At 40.5% G+C, this 23876-nt stretch overlaps 2 protein-coding genes across 2 annotated transcripts in view; one reads left to right on the top strand and one right to left on the bottom strand.

The window, feature by feature from the left end:
* The window catches only part of LOC146505153 (uncharacterized), a 160048-nt gene that overhangs the window by 87073 nt on the left and 49099 nt on the right, over nucleotides 1-23876 (bottom strand). The window lies entirely within an intron of this gene.
* Nucleotides 14543-22133, top strand: LOC146505155 (BTB/POZ domain-containing protein 3-like). Its single transcript, XM_085182527.1, has 4 exons — nucleotides 14543-15537; nucleotides 16432-16522; nucleotides 18100-18218; nucleotides 18887-22133. The coding sequence occupies exons 1-4, from the start codon at nucleotides 15227-15229 to the stop codon at nucleotides 19917-19919; spliced, it is 1554 nt and encodes a 517-aa protein (XP_085038653.1). The 5' UTR covers nucleotides 14543-15226; the 3' UTR covers nucleotides 19920-22133.

Genomic DNA, 23876 nt, shown 5'->3' on the forward strand with positions numbered 1-23876 from the left:
CCAATCACATGGCAGTAATTCATGTATTTAAACACATAGACACGGCCAAGAAAACCTGCTGAAGTTCAAAGTGAGCATCACAATGAGGAAGAAAGGTGAATTAAGTGGCAGTAAACCTTGCCGTTGTTGTTAGTGTGAGTGTGTCAGAATCTGCTGCTCTGCTGAGGTTTTCCTACAAAACCATCTCTGGGGTTTAGAAAAAACTGTCTGAAAAGAGAAAATATCCAGTGAGCAGCAGTTCTCTGGGTTTGGATGCCTTGTTGACGTCAGACGTCAGAGGAAAGTGGCCATGCTGCTTTGGGCTGATAGGAAGGAAACCTGAACACACCACACATGTAACCTTGAAGCAGATGGGCTACAGCAGCAGAACACTTGTGTCAGCAAAGAACAGGAAACCAAGGCTTCAGTTCACAAAACATGAGCACATTACAACTGTGCTCGGCTCTTCATAATGGTTGCCTGTCCATTTGATTGTTGTTCTTGAAGTTTTATTGTTTGCTTTTAAAGACTTGTTTGCTTTTCAAATCACATTTAAAAATACACCTTTTCTCCATGACAATTAGCTTCTAGTCAGTTTGAGCCAATTTTTGGACACTTTTTAATCTTCTACTTTTAATAAAACCTTTTAAAGTCTTTTTAATTGTACTTATTTTAAATTTATTGTTACTTTATTGTCTTATATTTAATTTTTGTTTAATATGTGTTTTTTATTTTAATTCTGTCTTTTAATTGGAAAGCACTTTGATCAAGTAAGCTGTTTGGTTTTAATTGGTCTATAAATAAAGCTGGATTGGATTGGATTGGAAAATTGGACAACAGAAGACTGGAAAAACGTTGGCTGGTCTGATAAATCGTGATTTCTTCACATTTGGCATAAACAACATGAAAGCATGGATCCATCCTGCCTCGTATCAGGCCGCTGCTGGTGGTGTAATGACACCACCAGCAGCAGATATTTTCTTGGTACACTTTAAACTCCTTAGTACCAACTGAGTATTGTTTAAACACCACTGTGTTGTTGCTGTGACCATATCCATCCCTTTATGACCCGTTCTCTGATGGTTACTTCCAGCAGGACAATGCACCATGGTACAAAGCTCAAATCCTCACAAACTGGTCTCTCTTGAACATGACAGTGAATTCACTGCACTCAAAAGGCCTCCGCAGCCTCCATATCAATACAATAGAGCAGATTTGGTATATAGTGGAACATGAGATTGCCACCATGGGCATGCAGCCAACAGATCTCCAGAAACTGTGTGATGCTGTCATGTCAATATGGACTAAAACCTATGAGGAGTGAGGAATGAGCTAATCCAAGACGTCATACAAAATCTCGCAGTCAACCGTGTTTTGGAAGTCCTCACAACAGGCACACCGGATCTGAAATTCCATTTGGTTTGGTAATGGTTATATTTTCCTACCATCCATCCTGTTTCAGAAAATATGTCTGAGATTAAAAAAAAAAAAAAAGCAAATCATGTTTTGCAAATAAAAGCCAATCAAATATTTGGTCAGCTTCATTATTACCATCTGATGCTCCAAAATGAAATGGAATGAGATGTTTTTAAAGGTGTCATCACATTATCCTTATTAGTGTCATTTTGTTTATATTGCTGATAATAAAATTAGAAAAGGTCATCTTTTCCCCCCCTGTGGGCTGCGTCAAGGCTTTGGAGAAATCATGAGAAATTAGCTGTGAGAAGGTTAAACCATCCACCTCCCACCCCAGCAGTAGGTAATTAGTATAAATGCATAAATCTAGGTGGTCGCAGCATAGGATAGATTCAAATAGCTGTGGAAACATTTAAATGTTAATGCAGTGTCGGAGATTAAACTGAGAGAAGGAGAAGGGAGGAGGTCTGGGATAGAAAAGGATTAGGAAGCAGCTTTGAAGGGCTTTTCCCATGTGTTCCATACAACCATATCTCACTTTCTGCTTTTCTCCTGGTTTCTATAGGGACTGTTCTCACTCAGAAAACTCAATCTCCTCTCTGACCTTCTCTTGCCCAGCAATATCTGCTGTCTTCAACTTAAAATTTAATGATTTATGTTACGGGGACTTACTTTATGTCCCAATAACGACGACAAGCCCCCATAATGTGACTGTGTAAACAGATTTAGGTCCCAGTATGATAAGCACCATGTGGACCACAAACATATACACAGACATAGAGTTTTATGCTGCAGTATAAAACATCGGGATTACCTGACAGCATCCATATTGCAGGAGGCTAAAATATCTGACCACACGACAACTCGATTACACTTTTACTGTTAAGTAAATCAATTTAATGTTTTCTCCACTCTAAAATATATCACATGGTTTAATAATCACATTGAACTGATATTAAAACACATAAATGTCTATTTTCATGTTTAGGATATGTTCACCATCCTCCCTTCGCTCTCATTCTTTTGGTATGAACATGACAGATATGATCTAGACAGCTGAGCACATCATTAATACTGTCCCACTGCTGCCTCCCTCCTGCTTTATTAAGACAGCCAGGAGACGCCCCCTTCTTCCTTAGCAAAAGGATCCTCATTACAAGCCTTCTCTTCTTCTCCTTATTCTTCCCCTCGCTCTCTCTTTGTTTTCTCCATGCCTGTATGTGCCTTGTCAGCACTCAGCTCCTTTGGTGCAGCTTGAATACATATGAAGCCTGTTTACATTAGCAAATGCACATACAGTATTTATCACCGTCTAACACAGTAGAAGTGCTACAATAATGTGCAGTTCAAATACGTATTAGCAGACGATCCATTACGATCTGCATGATGGCTGGGCATTTTGTGTTAATACGCTGATTCCTGCATCTGCTTGGGTTGCAGACATTCTAAATCACATCACAGGATGAGCCATATGTTCAGCCTTTTCAGCGCTGATGGGACTCCCACCACCATCGCAGCAGCTTCGTCAACACATTGCTTTCCATATTTTTAGGTATCGGAGAGTCAGGTACTGTACTGCAGAAATAAGCATCTGTGTTCCACATGAGTCAGAGAGCATGCAGGCTTTACCTAAAGATCACTAAGCAGCTGATTTTATTTGACAACCACCTCCTGCCTGGTTGACATTATGCTAATCAGTGAAATCATTTGCCGATGTGAGGTTCGCTCGGAACTGCAGCCTGTTTGAGTTAAGCTGTCACTAAGTGAAATCAGAAACTGCGTGATGTGCAGGGGAGTTTGTCCAGGTGAGACTGTGGATTAGAAATCCAATGCTGACCTACTAGAAGTCTTGGATAGTTGCATGATAATGAGCATATGAGGTTACAGTGTTTGGTAGCCTAAAATGATGGAATGAAAATACAATACAATTCTGGGCAGTAACCTGCATGCGCGGCCATATTGGAGGCACTCGGAGGTAAACACTGCAATGGATCAATGTCCGAAACCACAGAAAAGCTCCTCAAAATGCGTTATAAATGCAAAGGCATACAGGGAAGGACTTGTTCCGCAGGAAATGGCACGATATTTGGAAAAGTTAAGGTTTATTGGTGGTGCAGATCCAAACGAGTTGGCTCCTTCATCTTGGATCAATGACGACCCGGAGAGTCTTCCGTCGATTGTGTATCCTGATATCGTCAACGACCTGGTTTTCTCGGCCAGAAGACAGCAGAAGACCTTAAATCTTATAAAGGTTTGGAGGCCTATAACCAGATGGTGTATGGATGGGTGAGGGATATGCAGTATCAAGTCATCAGCGACAGATATGTTGTGAATGCTAAAGTAAGTAATGCAATAACATCTTTAATCAACCAAACCTTAACTGTATGATATCATCCCTTACCAAAAAGTAGTATAATTCGAGTATATTTTATTAAGTATGCTTAACTATAGAAAAGAAATGAGCAGAACAAATTCGGATGTTGTCCGTATTTTGCCTTGTAGATCCTGGTTTAGCTTCGCTAACCACAACCGCCTCCTTTCCTCTGATAACTTTCGGCATTGTTCTCCCTGATTTCTAATAACTTTTGGCAGTCTATAAAACTGCAAATGTTTTTCACGGTCTGACCGATTGGTACAGCCAAAAACAGGCAATAATTCACCATTTCCTTCTGTTCGACGTTTGGAATCTGTTTGAGTGTGCACGCTTTGTTTACCTCCGGTATCTCCAATATGGTGACTTCTGGTTTGATGACGCACCGTGAAAACCCACTATACAACTGTACTTATATAGCACATTTAAAAAACCAGCGGTACACCAAAGTGCTTTACAATAGAAACAGGAACATTAAGACATGATTAAATAAAAGACTATTGACAAAGTACAAAGGTTGATGGCACTAATTATACAGGAATAAAGGGAATATAAGGATAAAGTTACTAAGAACAGATATAACTAAAAGATAAAGTACACAGATAAAAATGGAGCCAAATATAAAATAGGGACACTAACTAGATGGAAAAGCTAGGCTAAATAAGTGCGTTTTTAAACGAGATTTAAAAGATAAAATGGAGTCTGACCACAGATAGCGATGGGAAGGTTGTTCCACAGGTTATGTGCAACCAGGGCAAAAGCACAGTCACCCCTAGATTTAAGTCTAGATCTAGGCTCAACCAAGAGTAATTGGGCTGAAGACCTGAGGGCTTGCCCAGGGACATATGGACTAAGGAGATCAACAAGATAGCTAGGGGCTAAATTATTCATAATTTTAAAGGTGAGCAACAATATTTTTAAATTCAATACGATATTTTATGGGTAACCAATGCAAATCAGCAAGAACCGGGGTGACAGAGGCATGCTTTCTAGTACCAGTCAGGAAATTAGTATTTTAACTATTCAAAAATAACAGATATTACACTAAATGAAAGATTCATGATTTGGGAGACACCAGAAAGACAAGCAGAGGTGCGGTGAATAATTTTAATTCACCGAATCAAAAATTACATGAATAATAAACAAACAAACCCACAAACAATCATGATCATCACAGGCCAGGAATAATAAAAAAAAAAAAAAATCAAAAGTCAACACTGCTTCAAGAACTACTCACAGAGATATTTTCAGAGACTGGAGGCTGCATTGCTGTCTATGCGAAACTGAGTGTGGTCTGTTTGCTCTGGGCAATATCCTTCCTCCTGCCGGGTTTACCAAAACCAGTGACATGAGCTGTCACTTCAGTGTTAAATTAATGCTGGGAAAAACTAAAAGTTGTGTGTGACTATCAGTGTTGGGGTAAAGATTAGACTCCTGTTAATATATTATGATTGCATCATGTAATAATTATTTACAATAAATCTTTTAAAGATATTTGCCAAGAGAAAATAGACAGCGCATTGGGGTCTCTCCCCATCTTTGCATATTTGCGGTCAAATTGAAACAAGGTAGAAAAGGATACTTTCCAAACCGTGGCAGTGCCTGGACTTCAGCCAGTGAAAATCAATCCAAGGACCTGGCATCAACGTTTGTAAAGATTTAAAACAGCAGCTATCACTCTGAGTGTAGACCTGGGTAGCTTCCTGTAGCGGCCTCAGCGCCCACGCATCAGCAGCATCTCTTCATGGCGATCTTAAGGAACATCACGCTGAGAGAACATTAAGCATTTCTGCTGCAAAGCTTTCTAACAGCCTCAGTAATCTATGCGTGGCAGATAAGCTGTGTCCAGACTGGATTAGTATTGCAGGACAATCAATGTTGGTTATGTAATTTAGCACATTCCACGTCAGTGGTTTTAATGAATAATATGAGCTCATAAAGTACTGCTTTATTATTATCATAAATTATCGAGGAAGTATATCCTTTAAGTCAGGCTCCAGAATGCTGCCAAAAGTGTTTGTAATTCAAATATTGATTTTAGGTAAACGATAGTAGAATTAGAAAGTGGATGAAAGAAATCCTGTACTTCCTGTGTGGATGTATGACAAGTGATAATCACAAATAATCTAGATCTTCACAGGACTACACTTGCTGAAAATTACCAATGAAAGCCTTCACTGCTCCAACTGTCTGCCAGCACTAAATGCAACTGAAAGAGGGTTTTACAGAAACGCCACACTGCAGCATCCTCGACTAGACTGAGATTGCACTTTCAGGTACATTCTGCTTTTTAAAAACTTTTCCCCAGACAAATTTCAGCATGAGTAATATCCTGACTCCCACTACACTTTAACAAAAACACTTTAAGGTTTAGAAATCAGTAACTAAAAATCCTTTTCCATTACCCCCCTGAACTCTTCCTATAATGAGCTGTCACTTGTGGAACAGCCGGTCCTCTGGTTTTTGCAGCCTACCTGCTACTCTGTGTCCGTAGCTGCAAGCCTGCACTGAAAAGCCAGAATACGAGTTCCAGGTGAGACATTTTGGTCAGGATGTCCCTAACTGTCGTTGCAGTCTTAAGTTAAATTAAATCGTTAGGTTTTAATTTAACACATTCATTACTATCTGAAACAACTTCTCACCAGGGTTTTAATAGTTTTGCAATTTTCATTAGTTTTTATTTTTATTTAGTTTTGACTTCAGATTTTCAATTTTATATCAGTTTTAATTAGTTTTTACCAATTGTTTGCTAGTTTAGTTTAGTTTTTATTTTTTTGAAAATCCTTAGTTTCAGTTTAGTTTTGATTAGTTTCAGTTATAGTTTTAGTTGTGTTTGCAATAATTAAGTGTAACAAAATCCCAGTTTCATCATATCAGTCATTCTCTTCTGCTTATCCTTGGGTATGTTGCTATTCCAGCTACCATACCCTGCACCCTGGACAGGTCGCCTGTCTGTCGCAGGGCTAACACGCAGAGACAGACAACTCACATTCCCACCTATTGGTTCTTTAAATAAATAAATAAATAAAGGCAGATGAACAACCATTGATAACAGGCAACTATAAAATGTATATCTTGGCCCGAATGAGACTATTAACTCTCGCAGCACCGGGTGTTCGTAATTTTGGTTCAAGTGAATTGATAAACTTTTTGAAGGCAATTGACTCACACAGTTGTGTAGATATCCCCGTCCTGTTGTCTCGGGATGCATCACACTGCCTTGCCTGGGGTTAGCTTCTGTTTTCTGGGGATGAGGGTTGAGTGTGCTCCCTTACCTTCTCAAGGTAAGCTAGGTTAGCCTTCTTGCGTGAGCTTTTCAAGTGCACTTTAAGGTTTGTGGGATTTTTTTCCCTTTAGAAATGTCCCCCATAATTTGTCTCTTTCCACTACAAGACACTTGCTTTATCCAAACACAGTCATATTCAAAGTAATCCCAAATTGGACTCTGGCGCTTTCTCCCGACTTTTCCTGACATGATTCTGCGCGTGGACGGAGCAGCAGCACAGACGACTCGACTAACGTACTTGCCACCTGCTGGCATAATTAGACAGCAAGAAAAAATCTGTAAACTAAACTTCATTTTCACCCTTGACTATTGTATGACACGCACACATCAATGAAAACTAAACACATTTTTGCTATAAATTCAGTTAATTTTAGTTAGTTTTGTGAACACTCATTATAGTTTTAGTTAGTTTTCCTTTTTTTGTTTTTATTTTTATTTCCGTTAACGAAAATGTTTTTTCACTTCTAGTTTTCGTTATTTCGTTAGTTTTCGTTAACGATAATAACCTTGCTTCTCAAGTGAGAAGCGGAAAACATACCACTTGACATTCTCAGTTATTTCAGACATATTATTGTAACAAAGATATTTGCAAAGTATGTGTGAAAAGTTTTAAATCGGTGTCTCAATACGCACCTGAGTAGAGTTTTGTAAATATGTGTAAATTTGTGACTGTGTAAAGGAAAGTGCAAATGTGCTCAGATTTGCAAGTACAGTGTATTAAAGAAAGTGTGAAACTGTGAAAGGGTATACAAATCTTCTGTCTTCCTGTACAGGAATATACAAATCTCCGTGTGTTGTTTTCTTTGTAGATGCTGTTTTCTTTGTGGACTGCTGACCTGTGCTGCTACTGCTGGAAAAAATGAGGATCGAACTGAGGGGTGTAATTATTTTCTGATTTATAATGTGTAAATATCTCGATGTCATCAGCTGAAAGGAACACCGGGCTGAAGCAAACAAACTCTATGTTTGTTCTTTAACCTCTGTATTTACAATTATTTACATGCGCTCATCACAAGCATAAATTTCATGGTAATTCGGGGCTTTTAATAGTTTCTTTGAACTCTTCTTTCTCTGGGATGGAATTATTGTACAGCATTAATTACTCTAAAAAACAAGATTTGCACACGTTTGTATTTATTTTGGATTTTCTGTAAACCGCACAGGGTCAAACGTATACGGGTGCAAATATCTACATATCATCTTTTAATAAGTGAAGCTGAAAGTTCCACAATGTATTTTAATTTGACAAGACCAAGGATTATTAACATCATGGTACTTTATCTTTGAAAAAGATTAGTTTGACAGCACTAATTGGATCGACTGAACTCAGTGAAGATGCACAAAGGGGAATTGTAGCTTTATATAAGTTGTGAACGTCTTGTGGAGTCATTTCTAAACAATTCTGTATGTGAATACAAGTTCAGACCTGTCACCTACTTGACAAGGTCAGGAAGAAGACCCAAACTGTCACCCTCAAATGAGAGGAAATTGATTGGGATGTTCAGGAACAGGAAGGTTAAACCTGCCAATAACTGAAGACTGCTGGAAAACCAGCATCAATATCCAGATTGTAGCAAGTTTTACATCACAATGGACTAAGAGGCTGCCGACCAAGTAAGAAGCCCCTACTCCAAAATTGACACCTTCAAGCTCAAGTGAAAGTGCAGCTATTTGGTCGATCGAAGCAGTATGTTTGATAAAAGTCAGGCTTTCAAACCGAAGAACACTATATTTCCAATTTCCAATTTCATTGTACTACTGTACTATGTATGACTGTGCAATGACAATAAAGAGTTATCTTATCTTATATCAGCTGTCAATCATGCATATATAGCATCATGCACTAGGGCTGTTTAGCTGGAAGTGGTAGCTGAACAAAGTGGATGGGATAATGAAGAAGGGGGACTACCCTCAAATAATTAAATTTCACATCAAATCAACAGCCAGATAGTTGAAACTTGGACATAACTGGATGTTTGATCCCAAGCACACACCAAAACTGGTTTTGGAATAGCTAAAGCAGCCTAATTCTGCAAAGACGCGTAGACAAATATCCAGCCAGAATTGTGCCAGGAGCTTGTTTATGGCTACCAAAAGGGTCCAGTCGATGCACAACTTCCTACCTATTTGACCAAATATTAGTGGGGGTGCATGGATATATTTGATCCTGTATGTATATATATTTTGACTTTGTGTGGGTTGGATAAAATCCAAAAGAGAACCACACTTCTTCATCAAATTGTCATTAAAGACCTATGTTTTCCACCCTGTTCGAAGAAATAATTAAAAGATTGAAATTACTAGGACATTCATGCCCATGATTAGTTTATCTTAACTTCTGGCCACAACTGAAACTTTAAAAAAAAAAATGTGCATGACTTTTATTATGAGTGAAAACTGAGTCACGAAAAACAGATAATTCAAATAAACTTCAAGCACAGCAAGACAGTAGAGAAATCAGGTGGATACAACATCAGATACTAATAAAACCCATCCTGCAGCATAGCTCACGCACACACCAAACACCATCTATCAAGGTCTTTCAAGGTTTCCCAGTTGCTAACACAAATGTCAAAATCTTTCAGCATAATTACCAATTTAATACATGCAGCGCCAATAAGCTGGTTTGCACACACGAGCCAGTAACAGTTTCCGACAATAAGTTGCAAGGTCAATGGTCTAGACAACAAATAAAAAGTGCCGTGATTGAGCTACACTGCCAAATTACCCGAAGGGCACGATACGTAATACATCTGCAAAGACCATCTCACATCACATGCAAAACATTTAATCACAATGAAAATTATGGCTATTGGGTTTTATGTGACAGCAGCAAGAGGGTTATGAGTGAGCAATGGTGGAAAGTGTGTGGGAGTCAGCGTGTGAGCATGTGGTGGGCCAGGGTTATAAGGTCTTCTCTACACTGTCATTACTGTGTCCACGCACTCTGCAGTAGCAGCGCGCGCACATAAACATGAATAGACATGCACAGACACACAATCGCGTAGCTCCGGGACAGATGCATAAGGATAGGCAGATACATATAGGAAAAGACAGATAGTGTAAATGTGTGGGGGAATGAATCCATGCTAAAACAGCTGTTCCTGTGCATGTGATCCAAGACTCTTTTGGCTCCTCCAGCCCACCAACAGTTTCTGTGTATTTCTGTGCTTTCTAGGCAAGTAAAATTACCCCCATACATCTTCTGCCTGTGACATATTGATTGTGAGCCAAAGGAGAGGCTATCATCTCATCTATGGTCTTGTTGTCTTCTCTGGTGTGTTAGGCTATTTGTTAGACAGGACGTTGTTAAAAATTCCCTTTGATAATCGACGTTGATTGGTTTTTCTAAAGAAATCTTTTATGTGCTATTGTTAAAACTAATTCTGACAAGCTGATTATGCAACAGAGGCTAAATCTGGAATGACAGGCAAAATTAATCCTCTGATGCTCGATGTGAAGAAGCAGGGAAAACTGGAGAGTGCAGTATTAGAAAGAGGGTATCGATAAATGACACGTTTTAATTTCATAAACACGCATCACGTTGCGTTTTAACTCGCACGCACACACGCACACATGCACACACGCACACACGCACACAAACTCACACTGTTCTTGTGTTTGACTGCCTGCTCACTCCCCACACACTAGCAGCTCTATTTTTCAGGAGCCTTAAGCCCCATCTCTGGGCAGACGCCATCATCTCCCCCCCCCCCCCCCCCCCCCCCCCATTCCACCTGTCAGGTGTCCTTGCCTGCTTTAACAGTGGCAGCAGAAGGGGGAAGGCTACTGGGAATGTGGGGGGAGGCACTGGGCGAGTTGCTGGATCCTGTCCCTGCATTCGTGTGCCAGGCGTGCATCACAGTTCATTTCGCAGCCTCCTCTCTCCTCCACTGTGCTCAGCCAAGCCTCTCAGCAGGTGTCTCTCTGCAGAAGAGTTTTGCCACTACTCGGAACAGCATCTCTGTGCTCCAGCTCACAAATGGCAAGCAGCCACTTCCGCAACATAATTAATGACCCTAGTACTCAGTGAGTTTTGAAGAAATTATACTTAGATCCTCCCACAAAACTCCTTAATATCACTCATGTTCACTAATATTTTAGCACCGAGAACTTACAACTCTGATCTCTTGCATAAGTGCATGCAGTTGTCGGGCTACATTCTGAAAATGCAATTTGATCTTAAATTTACCCCTGCACATCACTTCTCGTTTATTTGTTCTGTATAGGAAACTTTTTGGAAATTTAAATAAGCTAAAGAGCAACTTTCAAATACTTAGGAATGTTCCTAACAACTGCAGTATCTGTTTCTACTTTGTCCAGCTTTTCTGGCTTGTATGCATTGCACACCGGCTGCACCGGTTACTTCTTAGAAGATGAAGGTGTCCTGGTAAACCTACTTTGAAGATAAAGGTGTTGCATTGAGTACGGTCATCAAGAAGCAATCAACAAAGGCACAGCTGGACTTCTGCTGCTTATTAACTTCGCCTTTTGAAGTTGATAAACCTGAGGTTGCAGCAACGCGGGGCCTTGAAAATATGAGGGAAATGTTTAAACCGCATACCTGCATGAAGAAAATAAGACGATTTAATACTTTAAGTGCACTGCTTTCATACTACTACCTCAAAAACACGCAAGAATAACACGTTTGGCACTGGCTCTATCAGTAATTATTTTTCATTATTAAAGATTAAAATATGACTTGTAGTGTCAGCCTATTCTTGAGTAAAATCATCAACATTTAATCGTCGGTGATTCAAGAACTGCTATAAATTTTTGTCCACAATTCTGATTGCTGCTCTACGTTAATGTTTTCCTTTTCTGTGAAAAAGGCTGACTGTGTGATTAGAAAGTGTGAGACAAAAAGGTGATGTTGACGCTGTGACAAACACCATCATTATTTCCTCCTCTCACTCCCAGCCTGAATGTGTGAATAACAAGATTACATTTTCTGCTGATGAATGGAGGGAAAATGTAATTAAAGAATGCAGGAAGCCATTTAAGGTGATATATAGTGACACTCTATTTATCGTGTACTGTACGGCCGCTTCACCGCGATGCCAGATAAATCACAAAACTGTCAGTTTTAACATGTGTATTCTGTCACCGGTTATCCAGATTGCCTCCTAAAAACACTACACTGCTTTAATGTAGTGGTGACACTGGATTGCTGTGACATATTTAAATCAAAAGATGCACAGATACATTAGACCTTTTCATTTACTGTCCCTATTGTTGGTCTGCATGTTACATTTCTGTCCTGCTGTTGCTTGTGGAACTGGTTACCAGGGTAACATCTCTAGTGGCCTGCAATTTGAGAGTATGTTGCCCTGTAATGTTGGCTCCATGTTACCATAGCAAATTTTCTGTGTGCTACAGGGTGCACTGTAGAGGGGACTTAGTGGGCTAATGCTCCTCAGCGCAACAAACACTAAGACAGTTAATTAAGGTTTATGGAAAAATCAATACAGTGACAGTGGTTCAGTGGAAGACTTTCTCTATTAAATCTATTCACCTTATCTTGTTCTTTTTGTCAGTTTTATTCTCACTCTTACAAATATAATATGTTATTTTACACCAATGAACAGCATTTAATAGCTGTGATAGCGCTGCCTAAAATAGTACTGTTATAAATGTGCGTGTACACAGTAGCAGGAGCGGCAACAACAACATGCTATGAAATACAGGAAATTAAACACCCGGTCGCTACACAATATATGTCTGCAAGGCCATTTAAACCACCGGCAAACAACTGAATCGTCCCAGACATTTAAACAGAATCCCCACTGTGCTCAGATTTAACTAAACAAAACCAAAAAAAAGCAGGAAAAAATATGAGTCATGCATTTTAATTCATCTACTGTTTACTATTCTTTGAAGATGGCTTCTTGACAGCTACCCTTTCAATGAAATAATTTCTGATGTTTCATTGGATGTCTCATGTCCTGTGTCAGGTCTTTACTGGAAGGACATGGCTTTCAGGCTCTATAGATGTTGCTTTTAGGACTACCATTTCTTCTTTTGTTCTCCACTAGTCCAGTTTTGTCAGATTTTCTAAGAACACATTTCACACTGTGCCAAGATATCCCAAGTTTTCTGCTAATAGTTCTCTTTTTTGTTGCAAAAACAATCTTTTATTCCTTTTAAACTGTGTTGTCTTTGGCATTTTTCATGGATTCAACCAAAGAAATGAGAAGAAATTATGTGTTTTTGTGACAGGCTGCTGGAAATAAGTCCCTAAAGGTGCAATTTAGAATAGGATCCTTTCTAAGTTGTCTGTTCTGCTTAGACACAGCACTAGTTCATCATTTGAGTTAGGTGCTTTTTTATGCTTGAATGATTCATAGGTCAGTATTAAGTGGTTAAACAAACAAAAGAAAGATTTCTCTGAAAATGGTCAAGTACCAGGAGTGGACTGAAAATAAGTGAACAACCAACCAACGTCCAAAGAAAATCTTTAGAAAGACATTCGGAAAGCCTGGAGAACTATTGCTCAAAACCACTTAAATATAAGAAAGTCTGGCTCCTTGGAAGCAAAACATAAAGAAATGATGGTTGGCTTAAGACTTTTGCATAGTACTGAATGTCAGCAAAATATTTGAAAGCACCACCGCCGCCAAGCGGCTAAATCCTCCCTTCAGTTTAAACAGAATCCCCACTGTGCTCAGGTCTAACTAGAGAAAAAGAGCAGAGGGAAAATATGCATCATGTTGTACACTGTGTAGAGAGTGCGTTACATTCAGAGATTCATGCACTCTCCTGAAGAGATGACCTAACAAGGAAGCCTAAGTGCAAGCACATATTTGCCTTTTGAGTACTTCAAAACAAAAAAGGCTCTAAGAAAAGATCTTTGTTATTACTAAAAAGCAAAGAAAAAAAAGCTATTAATTAAAACAGAAATATTTAATGCTTTGGGGATATTTACACATTGCAACATGTTACAAGATCAAATTCTACAAACAAAAATATCCTGAGTATAACTAGGTTTTTGGCATGAATGGGCATGCTGTAAATCTTTTACTAATTGAAGTCTACTAAAGTTTTGCAGAGGTAAGAAGTCTCATCAAAGCAGCCCAGGTGAAAAATGAAGTTCAAATTCAACTGTTTGTGTAAATGTACGGAAACCTCATTTAAATAACGAGTGATTGTCAGACCACTCAAGAATTAGACAAATCCTGCCCTTAAAAAGCCCCTGTAAGTTTACATTGTCCTTTTGCATTATAACATAGTCTCCATTTACTGGACTCAATGCTGCTGCTTCATGTAAAGGAACCACAGACAGTAAAGCCGGAGATAAATATATCATTCTTATGGGGCATGGCTGTCCCTTTAATTGACTTTAATTGACATTCACTATTGCATATTCAAGTATGTGCTGCTATAGGCTGCATTAGCCAATCATGAATGCTGTGTGTTGCCATTGGCTGAGCTCCGGAGAGAGCCATGTACTGTGCTGAGAGAGGATGGGGAGTGGTGGTGGTAGTGGGGGGGTCTCCTCCGCCTCCTCTTCCTCCTCCTCTCTCTCTGCACTCTCTCATTCAACCTCTGTAGTCAGCAGAATGAGAGGCTGAGCAGAGCGGAGCAACACGGCATCCACAGCATCCTGCAGAGGACTCTAGCTCCATGGAGGAGAGGAAGGGGAAAGAGGCCGTGTTGGAGAAAAACGAGTAGATCCACACATGAAAAGAGAGCAGAGAGGGGAGGGAAAGCACAGAAGGAGTAAGAGCGCGAAATGAAAGGAACTGATTAAACAGCGTTGCTTGAGGACCACTGCAGCTATACTAAATCTGGAGCTGTCAGGCCAACCCTCAGCGAAGCAGTGAGTAAGAGAGGCGAGGGAGCAGAGGAGAGAAAAAGAAGTGATTTAGAGAGCTGATCTCATCACTCTGGAATAACAGGGATGGGACCCACAAGAGCCTCTCCGTCTGCAGATCAAACTTCACACAGGAAAAGTGCCTTTCAATCACCAGTGTGAACCTGCCTCTTTAGAGGAGAGAAGGGAGTTATTCTATTAGTTCCCTAAAGGTCATACAAACCTCGCACAGGATCTCTGACTGCTGCGCTGCTGAGTGCAGCTCAAGTCTCCGCTGTCCTCGCTCCCCGATCGCACCTGCCTGCTCCCAGTGAATGTTTTCTCTGCATGCACACTCACTGCTCGGCAGTTGAACACACTCATGGTCGATGCCAAGGGAAGGAACATGAAATGTCTGACTTTCTTCTTAATGCTTCCTGAGTCAGTGAAAAGCAAGTCAAGTAAAAGCTCCAAGAAAGGGAATGCGAGTGGCAGCTCCAAGCTGCCCCCAGTCTGTTATGAGATAATCACACTTAGGAGCAAGAAAAAGAAGAAGATGGCAGCAGATATTTTCCCCACCAAAAAGCCGGCATCCACCACCACAGTGCAACAGTACCAGCAGCAGAACCTCAACAACAACAACACAATTCAGAACTGTAACTGGCAGGGACTCTACTCCACTATAAGAGAGAGGTAAGGAAAATCTGCAAGTTTTATTAACATTTAGATCAAAAAGAGGAATTGGATGATTAAATTTGAGAATGTCCCATAAAGTTTCTGTACGTATGTAAATGTACAACAAAACACTTCATCTACTAAAGTAGTAGGCGTGACGGGTGGTGCCTGTGTTTGTGAGTGCATGTAGGTTTGAGCAGGGGTGGGTGATGTCTCTGCCCTGCCCTCCATCTGACTGGGGAACTCTGTTTACACCCTTTTTGCCTCCTGCAGACTTTGCCGCTCTGACACAACAGAGGGCGGACAGTCACAGCGAGTGCGTTTTTTTAATGCACAACAGGCAGAGGGCCGATCTGTACTAAAAGCAAAATATTTACCTTGGCCTATCAGTAAAGGATCCCAGCAGTCCAGCACAAAATGTGTGTTTTCTGACCCGGCTTTGTTGTCTCTCCAGAACATCATGGGGCTGTTTACCCACCCCTGTGACATGTTCTACTGCTCAATAATATATGAACGCAGCTTTATTGTTGGTCCCATTCTTTCACGGTGGGGATTTTCCACTGACTTCATCATCTTCTCCCTCTGTCTTCATGTGGAAAGAATGAATAAAAGAACATAAGGATAAAAATAATGAGCTTTCATTGCTCTGTGTGAGACTTAAATTTTAATTTAAGCACCTGGCACACTTTGCACACTCATAAAACTTGTGTTTAGAGTGTTTAGAATAACAGGAAAGATCAGAGTAAATGTGATGTATGATATTTGGTTTAATTTCTGCTAAAAGCTACAATCCCTATTTGGTAAAAGGTTAAATTAAACAGAAAGAAAATCCTTAATGTGCCTTAAAATCACCTAATTTTCTGTTTGTACCCTCCTCCCGCTCCCTCTTTTTTTTTTTCTTTCCCTTTGTAGAAATTCTGTGATGTTCAACAATGAGCTGATGGCAGATGTTCACTTTGTTGTGGGTCAGCCTGGAAGGACCCAGCGACTTCCGGGACACAGAGTAAGAATTTTAGCATCAAGTGAAGTTGCACTAAAAGGCTGGAAAATGAACAAACAAGCAGCCACGCAGGCTGGCCCATTGTTGCTCATATCATACAAGCTTGAAAAAAAAACATCTTTCCTCTTTGCCAGCCATAATGAAACTGATTCCTTTTGTGCTCCACCCTCACTTCCGCACCATGTGTCTTTTCGAGACAGTCCTCAATTATTTATGTAAATGAGGCTGAAGGATGGAGGCACAGAGTGAGCGAAGGAGGAAGGGCTATCCTCTTCAGCGGTCGTTTCGCGCAGGATGGAGCATCTTTGTCTCTGCTTTAGCTCAGCTTTTCATGAAAATGCTCTGCAATTACTCAACTTTTACTCAAACACCCCCAACAACACACCGTAACCATGATCAGACGCAGAGTGAGGCACGTCCATGCGTGCGCCTCGCACCCTGCACAAACTTTTGTACTCATTTAACTGATTATCCTTTAGGTTTGACATGACAATGCAATTTCTAGTGTAAATACAGCCGAGTGGGGCCCAGTTCATCCAGTCCATGGCCGTCATCTTGACTGTTTAGTCCACCCTCTGACCTCATGACTTTTTTTATGATTAGCACATAAATCATTTAAAAGTCATTTCTGCTGTTTGATTGTGATTAGAACAGTCGCATGAATTTGTAAGCACACAAATTTCCACATCAACAGGCTCCGAATGGCTCTGCACGGGTCATTTTTAATGTTCTTTACACGGGACCAAAATGTGTAATCCATGAATGGTAGCTGCAATGCACTTTGTACACTAGAAACAGTCATTTATGTCGATATCTTTAAAAAAATAAAGGGCCGCAAGGTGAGAATAATATTATTCCAATATGCAGCGTATGGATTCTTGTCTCTAAACGCACATCAAAGAGCATGTCTTTCAGCTGACCTTGCTTAATGAAAATAAGCATGAAATTCAGAGTATGACAACAGCCACATAAACAATGGCATTGTTTCCAAAAACCTTTCAATTTGCAAGGTTTATTTTCGACTAGTGCGCATGCAGTTCACTTTGGAGAAATTCTGTGTTCTTTATACCACCCACATATCCACCTACACACACTTGTGCCGCACACACACACGTATTCACAACACAGGCATGAACGCAGAGACCTTAAACTCAGGTTTAATAACAGAATTCACAGCATTGTCTAATAAACTATTAGTCTCACAGTCATATTGAGTTGCATGTGATTTCATCATACATTCAGATGACTCATTAGTTTCAGAAATTGAACTTTTGCTGCACTCGGTTCAGTAGTGTCACAAGCAAATACAAGTCTTCTTCATTAGAAAATTGCATCCGTGCCCCGAGGGGACACAGTAATTGTCTAAGCAGCGCTGAGAAAATCAACAGGTGCGATTTTGCCAACGCGCAAAGGGATTTGTGTTTTTACGTGAATGCACTGAGATTCCCCACTTCAAATAATCTTCCTCCATTTTCCAGATGTTAGTACATGTCACATGAATTACACTGAAGTCACAGATAAACTGTTTTCATTTTGGTTTTTCCCATCCGTCACTCTGTTTTCTTTGCTTCTTTCAACAGTATGTGTTGGCCGTGGGCAGCTCGGTGTTTCATGCCATGTTTTACGGTGAACTTGCTGAGAACAAGGATGAAATCCACATACCAGATGTGGAACCGGCAGCATTTCTGGCAATGCTGAAGTAAGGATTCTCTAAATTCTTCCTTCGACTGGGCCCGTTGACCTCGTAGTGCTTTAGTTGAACAAGTGGTCTATGGGTAAAAAAAGAATAATTTGATAAGACTGATCCGTATCTATTTCTCTGGCAAATCTCAGATAAAACTGTTAAGTAAGCCTTGACAGATAAATGAGATGAAGTGTTCTTTATATATCTCAGGGACAGAATCTATATCTGTCTGTTGTACTTGTTCATTTCATTATACTTTCAAATTTTCCTGTTGAATCCCAGGATATTTTTCTACCTCCTCGTTGCCTTCCTTTCATCACTTTTATTTCTGAGTTTTGTTTCTCTGTCCTTGCAGGCAAACTGTGATAGGTGGTAGACACAGACGTAGGAGGAATACTATTATGTTGGCCAGTTTGATAAGTTTGCGCAGCGATTTTTTTTATCTGGCGAGAATCTCGTTTCGTTCCTCTCTTACATATTTTTGAACAGATACAGGAATATTTTCCTTACAGCACTTCAATGTCAATCACTTTCAATCACAAGAAACTAAAAATGAACCTCAAATGTATTATTGTTTGAATCATGTCATCTAAATTAACGATCATAGAAAGCACATTTACACCGTGCCGTTTTTTTGTCATTTCTCCGGTGTTTGCTGAGAAATTCCTATTTTATATCAACAGGTACATTTACTGTGATGAAATTGACCTGAGTGCTGACACAGTGTTGGCCACTCTTTACGCTGCCAAGAAGTACATTGTCCCTCACCTGGCACGTGCCTGTGTCAACTTCCTGGAGACCAGTCTGAGTGCCAAGAACGCCTGCGTGTTGCTCTCTCAGAGCTGCCTGTTCGAGGAGCCAGAGCTGACGCAGCGCTGCTGGGAGGTGATTGATGCCCAGGCCGAGCTGGCGTTACGCTCAGAGGGCTTCTGCGACATTGATGCCCAAACCCTGGAGAGTATCCTACAGCGGGAAACACTCAACGCTAAAGAGATAGTGGTATTTGAGGCTGCACTTAGCTGGGCAGAGGCCGAGTGCCAGAGACAAGAGCTCACCTCGTCGACTGACAACAAGCGTAAGGTTTTGGGCAAGGCCATGTACCTGATACGTATCCCTACAATGGCCCTGGATGATTTCGCCAATGGAGCAGCCCAGTCGGGCGTGCTGACGCTTAATGAGACCAATGACATCTTCCTGTGGTATACAGCTGCCAAGAAGCCAGAGCTGCAGTTTGCCAGTCAGCCTAGGAAGGGCCTCACCCCCCAGCGTTGCCACAGATTCCAGTCCTGTGCCTACCGAAGCAATCAGTGGCGCTATCGGGGCCGCTGTGACAGTATACAGTTTGCAGTGGATAAAAGAGTTTTCATTGCTGGGTTTGGACTGTATGGATCTAGCTGTGGCTCAGCAGAGTACAGCGCCAAGATTGAGCTGAAACGTCAAGGAGTACTGCTTGGACAAAACCTCAGCAAATACTTCTCTGACGGTTCCAGCAACACTTTCCCGGTGTGGTTTGAGTATCCGGTCCAGATCGAGCCAGATACCTTCTACACCGCCAGCGTGGTTCTCGACGGGAATGAGTTGAGCTACTTTGGACAGGAAGGAATGACAGAAGTACAGTGCGGGAAAGTAACATTTCAATTCCAGTGCTCGTCAGACAGCACTAACGGCACTGGGGTGCAAGGAGGGCAGATCCCAGAACTTATCTTCTATGCTTGACGAGACCTGGTTAACCTTCTGGCTGATTCTCAGTGCACTTTTGAAAATGGAAATGTATCACTTTGTGCATAGTGTCACCTTCTGTTATTTATTTTTGTCACTATTGTGCAGGAAAAAAAAACAGGTCTTAGACCTGTGAAAGGGTCTTATGTGTTTTGGAATTTAGTAAGTGGTCCACTTGAGTAGGACCATATATTGTATATCTTTCAAGATGTGGATTTACACAAATACACCAATGAACTGGTCTTAACCTCCCAAAAAACAACAAAAAAGCAGACATCTTCCACTAAATGTGCCTGTAGATAGTAATATATTGTACATTCTGAAATGTATATATAATTCCACAACTGTGGCCAGTGCTGCCCACAAAGAAATCATATATAATGAATACGCTACAGTATGTTTATTATTTCTATGCTTGCATAGAAGGCACATATAGAGCAGCAATACTTCACATTCTACATTGTATGATGAACATTTCATGTCACGACATCATCGGCATCACAAAGGAAGTGAAAGCGGCTGTGTGATATTCAAAACCAACACCAAATTTCAAGTCATGATTCCATCAAAAAAAAACCAACAACAACAAAAAAACGCACTACTGATTCCTGTTGTATGTACAAACCATTCGAGAAGTTTCAATCTGACTCTTGATTGATTCTTTGACTGTAGTAACAGAGCACTTAATGAGGGCTTAAGGGGTCTTAGATTAGGGAGCACTAGATATAAGCCACACAACCCCTCTGTAGCATGTTGCTCTACACCTACACCCACTCCACTGAGGTTCCATTATCTTTACAGTTAAAATTAGGACTTCTGGCTACTCACTACTACATGGTAGACCAAGGGATTTCTTTGATTTTCTATCTAAACCTGTCTGCACTGGAGTACTTACAGCATGGGCAAAGCGGCTCCATTTCATCTGATGTGTACTACTAATTGTTCTGGCGCCTTGGTTTTGTTTACAGTGAAAGAGATCAACATTGATTCTGTGTTAGAAGCCGTTTATGGACTTTTACTTCCCTTAAAAACCCTGCGCACTCTGAACTGCTGAGCACTCCCTCCCAATGTGATCGTACAGTATCAGTATTTGCAGAAGCATACTGTACATGCTACAGAATTGCACTGATGTTGGTTTGTAAATGAATTTGTTTTGTTTTACTCCAGCGAGGGAGTTGGTTTTGATTTTATTTTCTTATTTGCTGTGCTACTGAATATTCGCCTGCTGGTGACAGTGGACGGGTAAACTGGTGTTCATGTCCTGTGTTTACGTGCTACAGTGCTGGGAGACCGACGAATGTGTATGGTTGTTGATGATGGAAATAAACAAAAAGAAGTGGTGCGTGCTAGCTGTGTAGCCCATCTGTAAAAAGTGATAAAGCTACGTACTTTGCCTGAAATTAGGAGGGGCGACAGATGATGCCCATCGGCACTGCAGTGATTTACAATGCCAAGAAGAACTCTGTTGATTGATGATGCCTGTCTTCATCCAACTTTTACATCCTGTCTGTCAAACTCTAACTCCGTCTCCCGATTAAACACGCAATATTACACCTCACAGCTTAGCCAATATTGTATGCCATCTTGCCTGCCATTATAAAGAATGGCTCCTTAAGGCCATCACATCTCATGATTCAAAAGATAGAAAACAAATCGAAAAACAATCTCAAAGCACCAAAGTTTTTCATTCACAGCTTGGCTGCTTGACCCAGAGTCGATCTTGAGGCATCAACTCCTGAGATGAACCCAAAAATTTAATAGATGATAAAACAATAAAGTAAAGGCAGATTTTTAATTCTCTCCGATTGCCTGATACGCTATAAAACTCCCAAACAAGAGTCATTGGTTGAATATATATAAGCAAATCTTTGTGAGCTGTGCGTTCAAAATCATAATCCCTCCTGGGAACTCAGGGCAGGTGCTTGATTACAACGGCACTCGATAATACCGGGACTAGGTTTGACACTGGCAATGAGCATAAGGTTCTTGATGAATTGAGCTAAATCGGTTGGGGTTGCTTGGTGCTTTAGTGCAATTTTTCATGACTGTGGCACTGATGTTGTAAGCAAAATCATTAATTGTATTAAAGGAGGTCGGGGACTAAAATGTGCCAGGACTCCGGGCCTCCCTTCGACACACACACACACACACACACACACACACACACACACACACACACACACACACACACACTTTATAACTGTGACAGATCTACGGATGAAAAAGACAATTCAAGTACACTTTCGATTTCGCAGAATGTTAATTAACATTTATAACACAAACAACGCCAGTGCAGGGATTACTGAATTTGTGTCACCTTCGATGCAAAAGCAAAACCCCCACATCACTGGAGAGACCTCTCCTCACTTTGTTCTCCTGGAACAGCAGCTACTCAAGCCCATCAATTTGCTTTTCTTTTTTTTTTTCGGAGTTATTCACAGTCGGCTCATATGGCAGGAGATCTGCCAGAGGCTACCAGCTCACTGCCAGAGCTGCGGTGGGAACACCTCTGCTCTACGTGGCGCACATTACCAAAAACGACTACTGGATCAATAACAAGACTTCAATCAGCAATTGTATCGGGGGTTCTAATTACTCACAATTGCACGCTATATATTTCAAAACCCTCAAAGATATAAATCTATCATGCACTCCTTATGCGCTTAGGCTATGTTTAATAAAAACAATATTTTTATTTTATGGGAGGTGACAATTACTATGGGAACCCATTTTAATCATAAGAATGAAATGCAATTAAATCCTACTTGGCCAAGAATAAAATGCATGGTTAGGCCTCTAATTAGGATGACTTTGTCAATAGAGGGAAACATTTGAGACATATCACTGATAAGCAACTCAGTACTTTCATCGAAATAAGCAAACTGCTAGCATACAATGCTGGATAAGAACTTGCTATATATATATATATATATATATATATATACACACACAGTAATATAAATGCAGAACATTGACTGTAATTTTCAAAACATAAATGAGGTTTGTAAAAAAAAAAAAGTAAAAACACGGTTCAGCGTGGGAAGGCAAAAAAGGAAAACGGGGGTTGGTGGGTATTGACTCAGACTGGGCACATATTGCCCAGGAAAACCTCCCGGGGTTTAATTACTGTTCAGTACAAATTAAGGATGAAAAGATTCGGTCTGACTTGAGGGAGAACTGTGGATTACCATTGATCAACATTCTTAATGCTCTCTAAGATTGATTGTTTCAAGTCGCAGATATGCCTGAGAAACGAACCAAAAGGTCATGCAGCATTTAAGAGGGATGGTGCTGTTTTCTTACTCTTCGCTCGCTTAACATGCCTCACCAAAAAGATCTCCTCATTGACTTTTGTGAACGTTAGTGCAGTTTGTAGTGTGAAACTATATAGGAAAGAAAAGCCTCCCGAACCCACGCCGCTGGAAAGAAAAGACAAAAATAAAGAAAAACAGCAATTCAAACATACGAGAAGGAAAGAAAATAGCGAGAGAAAGCACATTCAGTTGTGGCACCTCATCAAACATTGCTCTGTTCACTGCAGGCAATCACATATCCAATCCTCGACATCCTGATAATTTCCATCCCAGCAAAATGTCAATGAATTAATAATGGCCAAAGAGAGGAGGGAAACACAGCTGTGGGTTTAAAGAATTCATCAAAGAAAATGATTTAAAAATATGTTTTTTAATTTAACAAATCTCTTAGGAAATCCTCTTTTCCCCTACATCCCCTTAAACCGTATGTTAGACAATGTTCAAAGAGCAGGTTATGTTTCACCACATACTGCCTGATTCTGGGTGCAAAAACTGCCCGCTAAGTGTAATGAGAACATTTGGCTCAAGGTTACAGCGAACTGCTTGTAAACCTGACATAAAATAAGGGTATCTGAGCCCTCGACTACCCTTACTGGTCTAATCTCAAACTACTGGCAGGAAGTCAAACAAGGAGGAATGG

The sequence above is a fragment of the Neolamprologus multifasciatus genome, chromosome 13 (genome assembly GCF_963576455.1).
Source record: "Neolamprologus multifasciatus chromosome 13, fNeoMul1.2, whole genome shotgun sequence".
Classification (NCBI taxonomy): domain Eukaryota; kingdom Metazoa; phylum Chordata; class Actinopteri; order Cichliformes; family Cichlidae; genus Neolamprologus; species Neolamprologus multifasciatus.